Source organism: Grus americana, chromosome 11 (assembly GCF_028858705.1).
Source record: "Grus americana isolate bGruAme1 chromosome 11, bGruAme1.mat, whole genome shotgun sequence".
In the NCBI taxonomy this organism is placed as follows: domain Eukaryota; kingdom Metazoa; phylum Chordata; class Aves; order Gruiformes; family Gruidae; genus Grus; species Grus americana.
This window is the reverse complement of record NC_072862.1, coordinates 17,641,066-17,660,127: the sequence shown is the minus strand read 5'-3', so window position 1 is coordinate 17,660,127 and position 19,062 is coordinate 17,641,066. Positions and strand designations below refer to the sequence as shown.

The 19,062-nt window shown below is 39.2% G+C and overlaps 1 protein-coding gene across 3 annotated transcripts in view; it reads right to left on the bottom strand.

Annotated features, from left to right (window-relative positions):
- Nucleotides 1–8,349: 8,349 nt before the first annotated feature.
- NISCH (nischarin) overlaps nt 8,350–19,062 on the bottom strand; it is a 32,396-nt gene continuing 21,683 nt past the window's right edge. The window contains exons 14-21 of one of the 3 annotated variants that reach the window (XM_054838098.1): nt 17,415–17,536; nt 16,494–16,549; nt 14,682–15,995; nt 14,089–14,263; nt 12,736–12,889; nt 12,047–12,175; nt 10,936–11,097; nt 8,350–9,741 (exon numbers count right to left, since the gene is read on the bottom strand). In XM_054838098.1, the coding sequence (XP_054694073.1) occupies nt 9,113–9,741; nt 10,936–11,097; nt 12,047–12,175; nt 12,736–12,889; nt 14,089–14,263; nt 14,682–15,995; nt 16,494–16,549; nt 17,415–17,536 (2,741 nt within the window). In that variant the 3' untranslated portion in view covers nt 8,350–9,112. Of the gene's footprint in view, nt 9,742–10,935; nt 11,098–12,046; nt 12,176–12,735; nt 12,890–14,088; nt 14,264–14,681; nt 15,996–16,493; nt 16,550–17,130; nt 17,304–17,414; nt 17,537–19,062 lie in introns of those variants that run through there. The other 2 variants (XR_008578798.1, XM_054838100.1) reach the window with 2 other exon arrangements.

Sequence of the window (19,062 nt, the reverse complement as noted above, 5' to 3'; positions counted from 1 at the left end):
AAGTACCAGCCCACAACTCAATCTGACGACTCAGCCTGCTTGTCCTGTTACAGGACATCTGCAGCCCTGGGACCATCGCTGCCCAACAGATGGCCACTTTGTCAAGGTCAGAGGGTTTGCACAGCTCTGGAAACCAGTTGGTGCCCTGCAGATCTATGAAATGAGGAAGAGACAACATAGCTCAGACCAGTTCTGGTGGGATGGCAAAGTCGCAATTGGACAGTGGGGACATTCTTGTAGAGGCGGACGTTAGTATGGAAGCTGTACAATGCTTTCTTTACCTACAGTGATGGTACTAGACTGGCCATGTAAACAGAAGAATGAGACTGCTGCTCTGTTCCATGCTCCCTGTTAGGCATACACAGCTAAAACAGGTAGCCTAGAAGGATGTTGACCGCTTGTTGATTTTTTCTCAAGAGCTGGCTACATGATATAGGAATTAAGTTGCCAGTACTGGGCATCCACAGATAGCTGATAAGTTTTTAAGGTGAAAATGTCTTACCCTCAGACACTTGAAGAGGCATAGGCATCTTTTAATGAATCTTCAGACCATTTCCTAAATGGCTTAACATTGAAAATGGTACAGAGGAAAAAGGACACACCAAGACTGATTCCAAGGCTTTCCACCACTGCTTATCATCACTGTATCTGACCTACTGCAAGGAAACTAGGAAGGGAAGGGAGAGAAAGGCTTGGTTAAATTCCTATCTGAATTAAATAAATCAGATTCACAGCAACATCAAAAGGTTCACAGCCAGCTTCCTTATCTGACCATACCTCATTTAAAGGCAAGCAATACAACAGCGATATACGGGCTAAAAATGCAAATGCTGAGTAGTGCCATTGTACAGCATGAGAGCATAAATTGAAAAATCTAAAGGTCATCTGTCATTAAATGCTGCTCTCCTGATCAAGTGTTTCAGCCACTGTGTACAAACTGCTCTGAGATAACGGAAACTTACTTTGCTAATCGTTGCTGCTGGATCTGGAACACTAAAACCTGCATCAACTTTGGATCTATGTGATTCTGGGAATGAATAAGAAGGTGAAGCAACAATCACCTCCAAATTAACAGCCAAGAGCCATTAATAATGCTCAGTGCACAGTGAAAAGATGCTCAGTGTGCTCACAGTGGCAGTCCAGTTGGCAGTATCATCAAAGATGGCAACACTGGCATGGAAACAGGACAGGGAGCAAAACTGGGCAAAATATACACAAATTACTGCTCCACTTACACTGCTCCTCTTCTCTTCTGATAGATTCCTCCTAGGCAGATGGACAGATTTTCTCATGGATGACATCAATAAAAATCTTATGGTTTAGAGGCAAAATATATTAGATCAATTTTTTTATTCCAGTGTTTTATCCAACACCCTTCACAAGTGTCAATACATAAAAAAAACCCAGTTCCCTCACTAATTTCTATATGAGACCAGCTCATATAGATAGGCATCTGCACAAAGCATTTCAATCCCCCAAAGCAAGATCCTGAGACCTGTCAGAGCGCTCAACATCTGATTGCTTCTAAACTGTCCCAGATTTACAGAGGAAATACCCAGTAGTGTATTAAGAATGAAGCCACAGGAATTTCTATGTCCCTAGCAATCAAAGGAGTATGTGAGACAGGAAAACTGGAAAAAAAACCCCACCTTCATCAAAGGGAAAATTTATAGGTAAGACTTCTAAGGATCTGATGACAGATCATGGAAATGGCCCTGTGCAGGCAGGGTAGAAGGGTTTCATTCACGTCCTAGTCAGTGTTTGATTGAAACAGGATTGCGCAAATCCAATTTTAAAACATACAGTAGGAGTTGTCAACTGCCAATGTGTTTATCTGTGAGGTTCAGCATGCGGGCTTTTGTTTGTTTTGGAAAGCATGGAGGTTGACTTATCAGGCAAGTATCTCCTGCGCACAGCAGAAGACGACTGCTTTCACAGTTGAAGTCACAGATGTGGGTCTCAAAAGCATCATCTTCAAATTCTGGCCCTGATACAGGCAACTTCTACAAAACACTAATAATTTATCTTGTGGCCTGAGTCACCCAAATCATCAGCAGATTGTTGGCAAGCATCGATACTCAGGATTTTTTCCTCAATCAGTCTTTTTGCTTTATACATTGATGAAAGTTTGGGTCCTCTAACTTATCCAAGACCTAGCATTTCTTCTGTGAACACAATGTTCGGAGTTGAGAAACTGCTGGTGTGGACTGGGTTTGCGTGGCAAGGTTTTGGTAGTGCAGGGGCTACAGAGGTGACTTCTGTGAGAAGCTGCTAGAAGTTTCCCCCATGCCCAATAGAGCCAGACAGCTCTAAGACAGACCCACCGCTGGACAAGGCTGAGCCAATCAGTGACAGTGGTAGCGCCTCTAGGACAACATATTTAAGAAGGGAGAAAAAAACAACCTAGGAGCAGTTTTCGCAGCCAGAGAGAGGATAAGATGTGAGAAAACTCTGCAGACACAAAGGTCAGTGAAGAAGGAGGGGGAGGAGGTGCTCCAGATGCCACAGCAGAGATTCCCCTGCAGCCCGTGGAAAAGACCATGGTGAAGCAGGCTGTCCCCCTGCAGCCCATGGAGGAAGGATGAGGGGGGTGCAGATATCCACTTGCAGCCCATGGAGGACCCCACAGCAGAGCAGGTGGATGCACCCGAAGGAGGCTGTGACCCTGTGGGAAGCTCACTCTGGAGCAGGCTCCTGGCAGGACCCATGGAGAGAGGAGCCCATGCCAGAGCAGGTTTTCTGGCAGGGCTTGTGACCCCATGGGCGACCCACACTGGAGCAGTTTGTGAAGAACTGTAGCCTGTGGGAAAGACTCACGTTGGAAAAGTTCACGGAGGACTGTCTCCCGTGAGAGGGACCCCATACTGGAGCAGGGGCAGAGTGTAAGGAGTCCTCCCCCTGAGGAGGAAGGAGCAGCAGAGACAACGTGTGACGAACTGACCACAACCCCATTCCCCGTCCCCCTGTGCCACTGTGGGGAAGAGGGAGAAAATTCAGAGTAAAGTTAAGCGTGGGAAGAAGGGAGGGGTGGGGGAAGGTGTTTGTAAGATTTGATTTTATTTCTTATTACTCTGTTTTGATTGGTAATAAATTAGATTAATTTTTCTAAGTTGGGTCTGTTTTGCCTGTTACGGTAATTGGTGAATGATCTCTCCCTGCCCTTATCTCAGCCCACAAGCCTTTCATTATGTTTTCTCTCCCCTGTTCAGTTGAGGAGGGGGAGTGACAGAGCAGCTTTGGGGGCACCTGGCCTCCAGCCAGGGTCAACCCACCACGTGGTGAAAACTATTCAACCTGTTCCATAGGGAAAAAAAATTCACCTGGGTAAAGGCAAAGGATACAGCTACAAACCCTTCCAGCCTCCCTGCCTGTGTCACACGCTGCATTTTAAAACGCTGGGTCACCATCCCTCCTCTGTGAAGTGCATGCAGCCCTGGCTAGCTTGGGCAATTTCCTGTGACTGAAATCTTTTGTTTAAGCAATCTCTACAGAAATTACAGAGCCAAGACAAAAGATTTACCATCCAGTCCACCATGCCACACAGCTTCTGTGCGAGCTGACCATTCGATTACATCCACTGTGAGAAACAGACTCTTATTCCACTCTTCTGGGCAAGAACATAAAGTCTCTTTGCTCTGAATCATAAGCATGTTAGAAGGCTGTTAGTCTAAAGAGGTACTAGCAAAGGATTAAACAGACCAAGCCAGAGGTGTTGGTGTGTAGGAAGAGCGCCAGCTGTACCATACTTACTGAACACGCCCCTGAGGCTGTTGGTGCAGAGGCTAGGACACAATCCTACTTTTTTGGTTTTGTTCTCTTGGCAAGTTGGAAGGAACAGGAATTTTAAAGTTTGCTGATAAAAGCCAAAAAATTGAAAGGTCACACAGCAAGTAGGACACCATTTATCTCTCTCTCACATATGCAATAGTCTAATTCCAAGCTGACAGGTAGAGCTGCCCGAGCACAATGTTGTTGTGCGATTCAGGAAGAAATTATCATGGCTGCTCACATCCTGTTAGTTCAAAACCTCGAAGGGCAGCAGTACAAATGTCAGTACATAAATGCTGTAAGTCATGGCCTATTCATTGCTATTGACTCCCAGTTCCTTTACACACACTCCTGCAGTGAAAGCCAGCTACGTATTCCCATCGCTTAGTTTTACTTTCATACCTTTCCCATCTACTAATTGCCCTGGGATTGTACTGGGAGAGTCAGGCACTAAATTCTCCACAGATATTCAATATTAATTAGATGTTTGAGTAAAACTGTTTGAACAAACAAACAGGCTGACCTACTGAAATTCAGCACCTGCTCATATAAGCATGACCAGAGAGGCAGTGTGTTTTCCCATAGTGGTGCTGCGTATCCTTCATGTATCCTTCATCTATAAGGGACAGAAAGGGCCTATAACATGCTTGACTAAAGCTATAGCAAACAGTTTGCCAAGGATTGCACTGAAGCACCTGAGAACACCATGACAGAGATGGGAGTTGGGATCCCACTATCTCAGCATTTTCAACAGCTTTAGAGGTGCTGGGACTTCTCATCATCCCATCTCAGAGACCTTAAGGTCTGAAGCATGAGGGCTTAGTGCCCAGCTTACCAACTCTGGCTATTACTCTTCACGGATCTATTCAGTTGGGTTTTTTCCAGTGTTGGCCACAGTCTTTCTTTAGCATCTCCTTGGTCTAATAAGTTTCATATCCTCCCTTTTTCCACATCAATTTTTAGCTTTCAGAGTTACTAACTGCCCTTAGTTATCAGGTACACAGCAGGAAACAGAAGGTTGTAGTCTGTCTACTCTGAACCACAACTTCATGCTTTTCCTCATGTTGCTGCTTCTCCACCTAATTTGGTACGTTTGAAGATTAATACTGCAAAAGTAAACTTTTTGATCAGACACATTCAAGCAAGAAGCAGCAGCATTTTGTGTTACTTCAAATTTTTTCTTTTTTTAAAAAAAACCCTCCTTATCTAAGCTGACAAGAACAGGAAGACATGTCACAGGGGCTGATGTAAATACATCACTGCTCAGTACATCTAGAGCCAGGCAGATCAGAGTGCCGTAAAAGCAGCATGGGAATGGACGCAGGACAGACAGGATGCAGGTCACGTTGTCATTTCTTCTTGCAAAGAAAACACAGTTTAGCTCAGGTCAGCACCTCATTCATTTTCCTTCCTAATAAGATTCATTTACAGTTTTTCAACTGTAATACAAGAAAAGTTTTAAAACCTTTGGCCAGATCCTCAGCAGATGACACTGAACATAATTAAATGGGTCTTCCTAGGGTGGCACACATCTACAACAGCCACAAAGCCAGACTGTGGAAGTCTAAGATGGTTTAGGAGATACTTTCCTGAAAAAGGTCTCCCCACTTTCCTATGCATGCATCTGGTCATAACTTTAGCAACTCAGATATCGTCTTAAAGGTGAACGAGGGCTGGAAGCTGTTAAAAATTTGACTATAAAGGATTACTAAAGAGAAATACACATGCAGGGCTTCGTAGCACTCTTGCAAAACGAGAGGAAGAAATCAAGACTGGTTTATGTGACTACAACTGCTTACAAATCTACTTAATTCTGCAGAACTTTGTGTAGAAGCTAATTGCGGAAATCCGAAAAGTCTTTATGAAATGAAACAATCAGCCAATACATAAAGTTCAAGATGAAGGGTTGTGCTTTTTCAAGGAAAACCTATTTAAATAAATCCCCATATTTAGAAACAAAAGATTACATTAGAGTTGGGCAATAAAGACAACAGGCTGGTTGCTGAGGAATGACAGTGAATAAAATTTATCAGCTTAGCATTTCACTTAAACAGAAATTTGTACCCACAAAGCACCATAGCTACAGCAGGTTTTAACATGGGAAAAAGAGCAGGGGATCAAATATCTGGTGGGAGAACAGGGAAATTCCCTGTTTTGAGTTTGGTTGGGTTATTTTTGGGGGTTTTTCCCAGGTAAAAATGAACAAGAGCTAAAGTGTCAGGGAAGACACTTTACTTTGCACAGCCTATGCTTTACTTGGCAGAGTATAAAAGATTATTTATTTTAAAAATGTCCTGAAAATAAACAATTCTGATAGCACCATAGATGAAATACTTAATGGAAGAATCAAGGAATAATGCAGTATACATCCAATGAATTATTGAACATTTTGTTCATCTTAAAATGTTTACCAAGATCTCAAGGGGGGAATTGTACCTGTTTCCTGAATTAATAATCTGATCCAAAGGGACATATTTTGTGTTTTAAACAGCCATGGACTTAAAATAATTTTAAGTTTAATCACAGCTATGTTCTTGCTGCAATAAAATCTGAAACAAGACCTTGACTGCTCAAACTATATAACAAGCAGGGGATTGTCCTTGCTTATTCTAATACATGATTGTATGACATGCACTAGTCTATCAAAATACATTTGAACAGTTGGGCTTTATGAAGGATGCTTAGAAACAGAACACAGGTTTATCTCAAGCACAAAGTATCCCCCAGGACAGGCCTTACAAATAAGATGCAGTGGTGCAGCCCCTGCTCTGGGCCACTCTGACATCTCAGGATGAGCCCCATTGTCCTATTATCTTGATCACAAGTGCAGGAGCCTTGCTGCACTTCCTGCCCACACCTGGGCCATCGGCTGTCTGAATTGTCTACCAGAATGGCTCAGCACAAACTGTGACCAGAATGGAGAATCCTGACTAAAGCCAATCATTTCAAGATCCTATAAACAGCAATCCCAAAAGTGAGACTCTGAGCTCTCTGGGATCACAGCAGGCTGTGTGACCCAGGATCTCCCCTGAGCAGGACACCTCTCAAGGTAGATTTCACCAGGATTCTAAGATCAACATCTGTACCTATGATTTGATTTAACCCCCCATCTGTGTGTGTAACCCAGCTGTAAGTTTCAGGTGACCCTTGCCATTTTCAAATCTTGAACTAAGTCACTATTTTGACTGTAACAAATTCCATTGAATCATTCTGTTATATTGGCTGATGATTAAGTGCTGTTAATATTTGTTATCTGTCTCAAATATTAATAAATCCTAAATTGCTGCTAAACCAAAGCCTTGTAACAATCTCATTTCACAACAGATGAAAGCAGGGTTGACTTATCCAGAAACAATGACAAGTATAACCCCTAGTACAAGATGCAAAGGTACCTATTTATGTTGGCTCAAATTCCAGGCAGTTCCAAAGGACTTATTACAGATTCCCTCTGCATTCACTTAAACCATATTACAAACGATCTGTTCATCTGGTAAGTTCTCAAATGCTTGCTGATCAGACTATTCAACTTGCCACACACTCCTCTTAAGTGTTACCTAGGAGAATTACAGGTGATTAACAGACTACTTCAGAAAGAATCAATGAAAACTTAAGCTTTTAATTATTTTATCCCTAGGATTTTTATTTTAGAAGTTAGTTTTTTCTACCTAATGCCAGTTAAGCTTAAATGAACATAAGTATCCTTGAGATTTCAGGTAACAGACTTCTAAAATACAGGAAAGTTTAGGTTTTAATTTTAGAGTCTACAGTACTTAGCTGAATTGTTCAGTTCAGTCTAAGCTTGAGAGGGGCTAGGTTTCCTCTGCTAACCTGTAAACAATGCAGCACTCAAGTAATGCTCCTCACCTCTTTGGTTGCTTAGGGAACTCCACTGCATCCTGCAATACAATTTGACTTTGGCTGCCTGCGTCCTTGTCATCCTTGCTCTGACTGCAATATTCCTGCACTCTGGAGCCCAAAGAGCACAGCCATCAACATGGAAAAATACTTCACAGAACCACCAAATTCCCTGTGGCACTGTTTGAAGTTTGCCCTGTTTTGAGCTTGACTGTTGGACCTCCAGAAGTTTCTTCCAATCTAAATTTTTTCTATGTGTTTAAGGAGCATAATTTTTAAACAAAATCAGCTGGCACATTCATATCAAAAACTGTCCCTCCCTTAATCCCAGTGGACATAGAACAGCATTTTCAAAGTCTCAGTATTTGTCTTCATAATAGTGAGTTGGGATTCTACTATCATGGGGGAAAGCTAAAACTTGTTGGGCATGGTAATATTCAAGTTAAAGATAACAGCTTGGAAAGTAAATCCCTAACATCTGATGGAAAAGCAGAAGTACTTGAAATAAATCCTCGTCAAATTGTGCTTAGAAGCTGCAGATCCTCGGTTTCCATGACTCAGCTCTATTTCTGGACCAGTACAAACTTGCTATAGTAGAATAAATTTCCTTCTTTCATCTTCTGCGTATTTCATACTTACAGCACACTAGGAACATAATGTGCTGCTGAACTGCCATATGGTATCCTGCAAACAAGATAAACTTGAATAAAGAGAAGGCCAAAAGAAAACTGTCAAATTACACTTTATTTGTATTGACAAAATAGGCAAAAGAAAGACTGTGTTCAGAGATACAAATTCATTATTTGCTGACAAAATGCTCATATGCCCATATTGGGTATTTCCACTTTCAAGACACTGAGTGGATCTTTAATAGCAAATTATTCTTTATCCTAGGATAAGGAAAAAGAATGCCCATGAAACTAATTTCATATGAAAATTTGTCACCTGCTTGTGGCTCAAATTTTACTGCTAAGTTCATGATTGGCAGCAAATAATTACATTTGGCCTCAAAGAAAAACATGTATAAAACTAAGATCATTAAATAATAAGCATTAGCAGCATACCCAAAATACTTTTCGTACAAAGAACATTGCACTTGAACATACACAAGCATTTACCCTTATTTACACATTAGAGTTTGTATAGGACAGCAAGACTGATATATACAGAAAGACAGCAGAAACCTTAACAGCCCTAGACAGCATATCTAGTGTTGACTCCTTAATTTTTCCATACAGTTTCCCAGAATGTCTCATGATTTTTTTCATTATATACTATTGCATAAAAATAGACTTTACAAGAAAAGTTGAAGTCCCCAGTTAACACTTCAGAATATTTCTATTACTATTAAATGTTCACTGCACTAGGGAGCAAGGGAGTCCAGGTCAGCTCCTTATTAAAATAACAGAACTTGACAGGTGCTATCTATTTAAACACTATGCTTTACCTTATAATATTATGACACTGAAATCACTTAGCTGTGCAATAACTATCCAGTGAGTTCCAAAGGCAGTTCCCTACCACACAGGATCTCCCACTGCCTTGCAAGCAATGAAATTAATTTCTCCCTGCTTTCTGCACTTGGGATAAAGATGCACCACTGGATCTCTCTGATCCTGCTGCCTTCTTGTTTAGCATTGCCCTTTGGGAAACTATCAGTTTCTCCAAAGTGATCCAGTGTTAAATTCTGCATCAGATCCTGATTCTGAACATCATCAAATACAAATGTAAGGGCCTGTGGATATGTCTGATAACCCATAAGTACTCTATCTAAATCCCGGATTCGTCTTCCATCGGCAAGCTGATACTTATCTCTCTTTGGTGGTTCCTTAGCAAATTCAGGTAGTGGGTAACTGATATAATCTTCATCAAAGAGGAACAAATCAGAGCTGGTTAATATAAGTGTTTTAGGTTGAAGTGAACTAGTGTTTTGGGCAGATCCTTCAACATGATTTACTTGAAATGCCAACACGTATAGAAGAATGTTGAGGGACTGAAGATTAGTCAAACTGTCCATCTTCTCTGCCACTAGAAAAGCAAGGTCCCCAATTTCCTCTTCATTTGGGTAAATAAATTTTACTCTGCTAGAGTGAATCAGTTCATAATTCTCCATTTTTCCTGCAAGAAACATACATTATACTTCCATTTAGTACAATACTTAATGCATTAGGATAAACAAAAACCTTTGACAGTTGGCTGCAGCTGGAAGAATTCAAGTTTTCTATCCATATATGTTTTTACTTATATACAATATTGGAATAATTTTATTTGGATTGCAGATATCTATAGGAGTCTCTCTTGCATTACCAACATACTCTTCCGCAAATTTCTAACCACTTAGCTAGTTGAGGGTGATGGCAGAAGAGGTTGAAGGAAATACAGCTGGATTCTCATATCAGAGATTAACCACTTCCCTACCAGCTGACCTCCTCTGTCTCCTTCCCACTCCCCAGTTCTGAACTCACTGAAAGCATTGTCAGGCCACTGAACACAAAATCCCTGCTTCTTTTAAGCAGAGAGAAAAGGAAGAAGAAAAAAGACGACTACTTTAATTGCTTTTATATCCATACTGGATGAACACATTCCTCTGCCCCACACTATGTTCTGGAGTGGCAGGAGGTGACGCTGCAGTCTCTTATTCCCTATAAGTGCTGAAATACAACACAAAGCTTGAAGTATGCCTGCTTTTTTCACATAAATCAACTGGTCTAATATAAAAGATGTGACTTCCCATCATTTGCACTTTCTGGGCTTTACTCCTTAAAACAGTAACAATAAAATGGCATTTTCCTGAAGAATGATTGTTATTTCATGCCTTCAACTAGCTTCAGAATTTAAGTAAAAAAGTTTCACCTGTTATTGAAATTGAACCTCACATGTCTTAAAGTCTAGTTTTCACTTCATTACATTCTCACAAAATGACAAGAGTCTTATTTGACCAAGTGAGGAAAAATATAATCTTCAGACTTTACCTTCACTGTTTTTTGATGACTTAACAAGACTTTATAGGTTAGGCTGCAACTTGCAGTGAGAGCTACACTAGTACACCCCCCAAAACGCCATATAGGATGTGCTGTTTCTGCTGGACTCAGGAAGCCATTACTAACTTCACATGAGCAAGACTGTTTATATTTAACTATTCTGTTCAGATAAGGCACATGTAAGATAATTTAACCAAACTCCCTGACTTTATCAAATAGGAAACAATTGATGCATAAATTTCCCTCAAAAGAGGTTTTTAATCAGTACATTTTAGATGATGTCTTAAGTATGATGCCTAAAAACTCATGACATGTAGAAAAGACCAGTTACCTGTGGTTTTACTCCCAAACTCAGAGTAGAAGTCTTTATCAACTGGTTCAGGTGAAGGTGTGCGTGCAAGCAATGACAGAACTGCCATAAGCTGCTGTATGAAGGTGTGAGTGTTGTAACTGTCTCTTGTCAGGCAGGTGACTATATGATCTGCAGAGTGTCCTGAAGAGTAGACAGGATATAAACCACTCAAATCTGTATGTGGCATTATCATTATTTCTTTAACCAACATGCAACTGTCACTAAAAAAGATCAGGGATTATTTCTCCTTAAAACATGCATCATTATTCAGAAAGCTTTCAAATCCTTGGAAAAGAATAATAGAATCCTTACAAATCCCTCAAAAATAAAGAATATAATTTTTGTTGGTTTAAAATATGATGTACACTTATGATTTAACTGTTCAACTATTGCTGTAGGGCTTCAACCTTATTATCATCTTATTATAATTTATCTTACAGGAAAAACTGCCCTCAGTCTTCTTTGTAAACTTGTTATATGTAAAGTCAATTTAAATAATTTCCACAAGGGATATTCTCCTCCCACCCCCGCAAAGTCTCAACACAATTAGAAGATATTTTAGAACACAGAAATGTATGGCTCACATGTAGTGGGACTCTGAGGCAAAGCACCAGCCCAGAATCTTTACTCATGTTATTTCCATTTAATTTTAAGTTGACCTCATTACCTTTTGTAAATTTTAAGGTGTTGTTTTCCATCCAAAAGGTCAACCCATCAACTACACATTTTGAAACACGGGCAGTACCTTGATTTTACTCTTTATTGCAGGCTAAAGCCTCAGAACAACAAAAGTCTTTAAATTTCCTTTTTTGATGTGTTAAGGCAGGAGAATTTTTAAAAGCACTTGTGGGACCAACTAATTCCTTGACATTAAGCTTCCCAGTTACCTCAGTTACAAGATGTTGCAAGAAAGTATTATCAGCCTACTGGTACAGAACCAGCAGTGTTACATTGACTTAATTTAAGAAAAAGAAGCAACAAAATAATATACTCTTCCATCTCAGTAATAAAATAAAGACAGGAATCCACCTAAGACAGACTAAACAGACAAAATAGAACTGGAAAAACTTAAAGCACAAGATATACTCACCAGTAATTCGGAAGTATTGGTCAAACAGGCCAACATTTACTGACTGCAGGTCATTAAGTTTTAGCACAAAGCAGCAAGAGAGGTGAAAAGAACTGTTTTCACAATCTGAGTTTTCTTTGTTCCAAAAATCTGTTGAAAAAGGGTATACGATAAAAAGTAAAAAATTATTCTTTCCACAAGCATAATTTTCATGTTAAAATCTTATACCTATATCACTTGAAGGAAGAAATTATAAAGTTGGAATAGTAGCTAATAATTTCAAGCAACAAATACAGCCAAATTTCCTTGTTAGCAGCATTTCTTGAAGCAGCTGTCATCACAGATTTAAATCAGCAGGTGCATTAAATCACTCACATGAATTAAATGCACACCATGAGTTTCATTACCTATCACTTACCATTTTGGTTATGAAAAGGCCTTTAGCTGCCCAAGTGATGCTAGGGACTATGAAATTACATCTGAGAAAAGCATGGATACAATGGCACATGGAACAGTCTGAGAAGCAGTCATGATTCAAGACTTTTTTTTGAACCTAAGTCTCATGTGAGTACCTTACATACAGCAAACTGTGCCACTCCCTCAACCAGGAGGGCTGAGTATCAACCAAACCAATCAACCTAACTGAAGACAAACCCACAGACAGGGATCAAGTTGGTAACCTTATTGAAGGTTCAAAATAGCTGTCTTACCTGACTGGTGCTCATCAGCATGAATGAAAGAATCATCCAACAGAAAGTAAATAGCTTTTGTTGAGAGAAGCACACAAGCCATCACTTCCACATTGGGAGTCTTGTAAAACAGAACTGAAGACCACGTGAGATGTCTCAACTCTTCATTTTCCACCTGAGATGTAAATTGGATTTCATAAATCACTTGCATACTTTGATATTTCAAGTAGTTTCATCATTACAGAGGCAACTTTAGACTACTAGAAAAACAAATTCAAAATCTGAAGCATCTGAACATGCTATAATCAAAGAGCAGAAGTTCACCTCAAAGCTGTTAAATGCAGCAGAGGTTTGAGGTGAACACAATAGCAGTCTACTGTTTACATAACAATTATTTTTCTGTCATAATCTAATTATTCCTTGTTTTCTGACCAAAACTAGAAAAAACATAATGCACAAGAAAGACTTCGTAGAACAGACACTGCAGACAAAGTTTTAATCAACAGATGAGCAGTGCCTCCCAAGCCTCAACAAGTCTATTGAGCCTTTAGATGCTACTGAGGGGCTGGATTCAAAGATCCTTAAGAGACAGGACAGCAGCACAGCTTGCCACTACAGCTGCTGTTCAACTAGGCATCTTCCCAGCTTCTAGCTTGATTAGCTTACTGTGAATCCTCAGGTGAATCGCCTTTATCAACTTGCCCTGATGTAAAAAGAGAAGCATGACTTGACTTGTGCTTACTTAAGAGATTTGGAAGTGAGGTAAGGGAATAAGAAAGTCTATTTCTCAATAACCTTTTCAATTGACATTTGTACCCAGAGCACAATGATTTATCACTTAAAGTGGCTCATCATGAATTTAAGGTAATATTTGTAGTTTGAAATCTCATGTTCCCCACACAGACTATAAATCTGTTATTCAGAAATTAGGTTTATCTGCTTATGTTTCTGGAGCCCCTACAGTCACGCACATGCATTGTATTCATGCACCCATATTACACAAAGGAGTCAGGACACTTAGATACCATCACAAAATAATTCTGCTCTAGTAATTTTTTATTTTTTTCTGAAGTGGCAAAAGGAAAGAAGAGGAACATTCTTGGAGTAATCATATCTTCAAGACATACACTAACGTACACTCCTGTTCTGCATCAAGGATCCTGAAGGCAAAATATGTCTAGCAGGATCCCAATCGCTGTAGCGAGGAACCCAAAATGGAATAAACACAAACAGGTTTTTCGACCAAAACATTTTCAGGTTTCGCAGAGCCTAACTCTTGGTTTTAAGTTTGATGAGGAAAGTTCTTTTTAAAATATTGTCTAGTACTAAAAAGATGCCTTGTGACCTTTCATACACCTGGGCTAGGCACAATACCTCTGCAATGTTGCCATGGAAAAACTCAACTAGGGCATTTCCTTTCAGCCCAGCCACATACTGCAGAGACACAGAAACATCAAGGTGAACAGGAATTTGGTTATCTTCTGTAATCTTCTGCACAAGAAATTCAGATGGATATAAAGATGACAACATCAGATGAGGTTTGCAAAAGCTAGAAAAGATCCAGAAAACACATCAAAATGTAAGGAAATACACGGCTCTCCTCCTACAAAAATTAATACTTTATATTTAATTCAGAAGTTAGGAATAGGCAACTTCTATTCTTAATAGTGTACGCTAAATGATTTCTCTTGAGCATAGCTGTTAACCTGCCATGACCTTAGCCTGCAAGCACACCAAATAGAAGTCCCCTTCCATAAAAAAACCACATTTTATGTTGTAATCATTAAACAAAACAAACAGAAGAGGTAGACAGGTACAGTCCAGGATAACCATCCACACATACTACGATTAGCAGAATGAAAGAGTACTTCATCAATACTACATGCCAAAACCAATAACCAATGACAACTACAAACACGCTTGCTAGGGCACAGTAACTTCAGCAGACCTTTTATGGGAATTGTTACCTTGTTGACTGACCATGCCTGTTTGCCTCAACGTGATTTCTTACAGCATCTGATTTGCTTGAAGCTTTGAAAATAACAATAGTCTTAACATCCTGCAGGAGTGTCCTCAAAAGACTGTAGATTCTTAGGAAGTGGAATTTCTCATGAGGTAGAATGAACACTGCGGTAACAAATCTGTATCCAACAAGCAACTCCAGCACATGCCCATCCAAAAATGAACCCTTCTGCTGGACAGAACCATGAGTCGGATGCAACACAAGTGATGCTAATGGAATCCTAGTCAGCTTAAACACACTTCCCAACTCTTCCGTGCCTACCCATTTACCTGGTAGTAAACTGAAATCCACCTTTACTATGTACAAATGCTGTGGTGTTAGAAATATCCAACATGGATGGACCACACAGGGGCCCTGGTCAGAAGATTTATACACTGAAGAATAAAGTGCAGAACACAAAACATTTTTTGACCGTTCTTTGTTATTGCCAGCTGACTCTGGCTGATGCAAGATTTTCTGAACATTGGTTTTATTCCCATAAACAAGATATGTTGGGAAACAGCCTTTTATTTCAACATCTTCTGCTGAAATGCAATTCAATTCCATAAGCTGACAGAGAAACTCTTGGAGGTTTGCTTTTCCACAGTACAATGTGGAGCTTGGTAACACTGATGTATAGTGTTGAGAGCAATGTGTGTGTAAACAGGAATAAAAGTCTTGAAGATTCTGGGAGTCTGAAACAATAAACAAGCAGTTGTCACTGTTTTTCAGCTTCAGTGTTAAACAAATTTCTGGCAGGAGAAAGCCAAATTCTGTAAGATCAGTATATGGAAAACACAACATTAACTTCAAGGCAGAAGGGATGTGCTGGCAATTTCCTCTCAATTCCTGATGAGGAATCTCAAACACAGCTAGAATATCATCAGTCAAAACCAAACAGGAAGCAAACTGCTTGAGTCCTTTATGAATGTGAATAGAAAAACTCCAGAGAATTTTGATTATGTCAACACTCTCCACTGCTATGTTGTCAGATGACCGAGTATCTGAAGTAGTGCTGAACTCAAAAGTCTGATCTCCTTCATGAAGTCCCATTTCAAAATATCCATCTTCTTTGTCTGTGGTTCTGGAATCACCCAGAGGGCTTCCTTTATTCTCTGTAAAGGAGGAGGGTGATCTCTGCACAGTCTGCACTATCAAGGCAGAAAGGTGCTGGATAAAATCTTGGTTTGTGGCAGCGTATGACATACAATTAAAAGGCAAGATGACAGTGTTACAGGGGTCGGGCACCGCACAGTGTTCTTCCTCTGAATGATCCAAACTTCAAAAGAGATAACAAGCCACAGTAAGTACAAGCTTGAATTTAAAACCAGTCATGGCTACCTACAACTCATGGTGCTGCTGCTCAGAACTTTGAGCTTTACTCTTGCTACTACAGTTAAATCAGTGTAATTTCATAAGACATCTTCGTACTGCACACAGCCACTGGTTTTAAAGGCTGGTAGTGTGCAATTCTATAGAAAATGAAAACCAAAATGTTTAACTCGTCTTCCATTTCCCAACTCCAATAAGCATGTCCTTCTGAGTTAAAGCACTTTACAATATAGCTATTGCAGGTTTAGAAGCTACCAACTGCATTCCAGGGTTCAAAGGTTAAAAATATTTTACATCATGAAATTGATTTTGGTTCAAAAAAACCAGAGGTAGCATACAATGAAAGAGACTTTTGTCTTAAAGCTGGGTTTAAAAATGCAGCATCCACTTTTACTACCCAAAAAGTTAACAAGGATTTAAACCAGAACTTGGATATCTAGCTTACCACATACGATGATCACTTTCATACTCTTTGCATGAATCCAATAGAGAGGCAGGTGCCTAAGAAGAAAACATCAGGAAGCTATCAATTACTTACAGCTGCTGTCAGATTTCAGCATACATGAAAAGCAAAGTTAATGTTGGCTCCTGCTGTTTAAAGCTAGCCAACTCACTGCAAAGTCCTGACTGTTGTACTCACAGGCAGCTGAAGAACTATCCTTTGAGGATCCCGAAACACACTGTTTACTTTAGGGTGAGCATTCTAAGGCAGGAAAGAATGGACTTGAGAACAGATCCAACCTGTGACCCATAGACATTTCAGTACACTACAAATTTTTACTAAGTAGTGTATAGTGAGGCAAAAAGGCAAAGGAACTTGACAAAGACCAACTACACTGGTAGCAAAGGAAGAGATTCCCTCAAGTCTTGCTGTCTCATTCCCTGAAGCCATGCATATGAAGAGTGTTTCCAATACAACAAATGAAATCACAAACCAGAAGTTATCAAACAGCAGGAGTTCAAAAGAGACAAATTAGGCCATTACCTATTGACAAGGAGAAAGTTCTTCAACAATACTAGTAAGAGAATTGCCTTCCAAAAAGTGATATTGTACTAAGATAAGATAGAAGTCTTACACTCACCATTTAAGTACATATTAAATGATGTGATACTAATACCAGGTAAACATCTTAGTCATGACGGTGACAACAATTCTCTGCAACTCTGGTAAATTTGGATTATGCATTTAATTGACAAGGTGGACCAATCCCTTCACTCAAATTTGGGGCTACCTCCTTTTTCCATCATAATAGCTCTGAGAATCAAAATAACTTTGCTATGGATTACTATGATAACAGAAGCTTAATATCAGAAATAAGCTTGCAAAAACACTTGAAAATACCATAAACAGAAGGATGGCAATTACCTGATTTTTACATCTGGAGTCTGGTATTTCAAAGCATCTCTGGGGAACTGTATGGTCTGTAGGAGTCAAACCACTAGATTGCAAAAAACTGCTGGCTAGGACTGTTTCTTCACAAATTATTTCTAGGATAAATATAAACAGCTTTTAAAAATCACTGAAGTAAAACTAAAATGAATGTCTAATAGTATTTGCCAAACAAATGGAATTAAAATTGTATAATCAAGATCTGATCATAAATCATTAAAACTAAAGGATATCTTCACATAATAGCCAGGACAAAACAAACACAGGTAAAATTTTAGTCTAACTACAGAAGTATCCTTAACTGCACTGAAAGTTCCATTAAAGACTGCTAAAGCTCATTTTTCAAGCTAACAATCAATTTAATTCTGAACATCTGGTGTAAGAATTCTTCACATGATTTCGTTTTAACAGAACTAGTCAGTTTTGTTAATACTAGCCCAATGTTTACCAGAACATTGCCAGGCTGGCAAAAACATAGCAGAGCACTCTGTGTAAACGCTGTAGCATTCTCTCAAATTTTCATAGGCTTCAAGTGAACAAGTATAATATCTGTAAAACCTTCAACCAGACTCAGAAGGTCTGGTCCCTCAAATGCCACTCATGACACTTATCTCACCTTATTCAGTACCTTTTTGAAGGATTCAAAGCTGAATCATCAGTAAAAAGCTTATCATGAGCAGATATAAGCAAATATTCTCAGGGACATTTGACTTTTTGCCCGTTTGATATTCACAGCATTGCATTGATTCAACAGAGCAAATAAATTTTCAGTATTACCACTGAGCCAGCCAGCTCAAGTATATTTATATGCAAGTAAACAACAGAATCACAGTAAGGATATGTTTCTGGCTTGAGCATAAAAATTCCTGCATGTATCTTTCTGGATTGATGGTAAAGTTTAGTAGATCACATCAAACCATCTCAGTCAGAGGAAACACAAGAGGTATTTATTACTTGAACAAAATACTGTGTTAGCAAGAAGGAAACTCTAATTGACAGGAAAAACAGAGCATGACAGCATTATTTTTGGTTTTGTCTTTCCTATATAAATATTTAATCTTTTCCATAAGCCATTTACCAGTGACATTTAATTTGAATAATACGTTACGGAAACAGATGGTGTCTAGAAAAACTGCAGAGAAAACAATTCATAGAAAAAGCATATCAAAGTTAATTCCATTATTCATGATTTAAAGTCTAACAGTGAAACTAATTGCCTAGCATATTTCCATTTTTTTAAAAATAGATTTCTCAAAATCAGTATTTTGAAAACAACCCTTTATAGCTAGATATGTAACAAATAATCGACTTCTATTGTTAAAGTTAATAGCCTGCCCTAGTCCTCATTCTCCCACTATTTATTAAAGCCTTCCCTAAGATTCTACTAAAGGAACCTTATGGAAAAGAGCTACAGCAAAAAAAACCTTGAATCTTATACCAGTCTTTCTATAAAACTCCCAAGTAGTTCAGAAAGATCTAGATTTTTTTTTCCTCCCAAGATTCATTTACTGTAATGGAAAAAGACTACTGACCAATAACTTTTAAATGGTCACACTGATTACTAGTAGCATGCATTTTTACAGCTAGTCCTGTATAAAACTGCAGGTTGTTATATAGACAAACT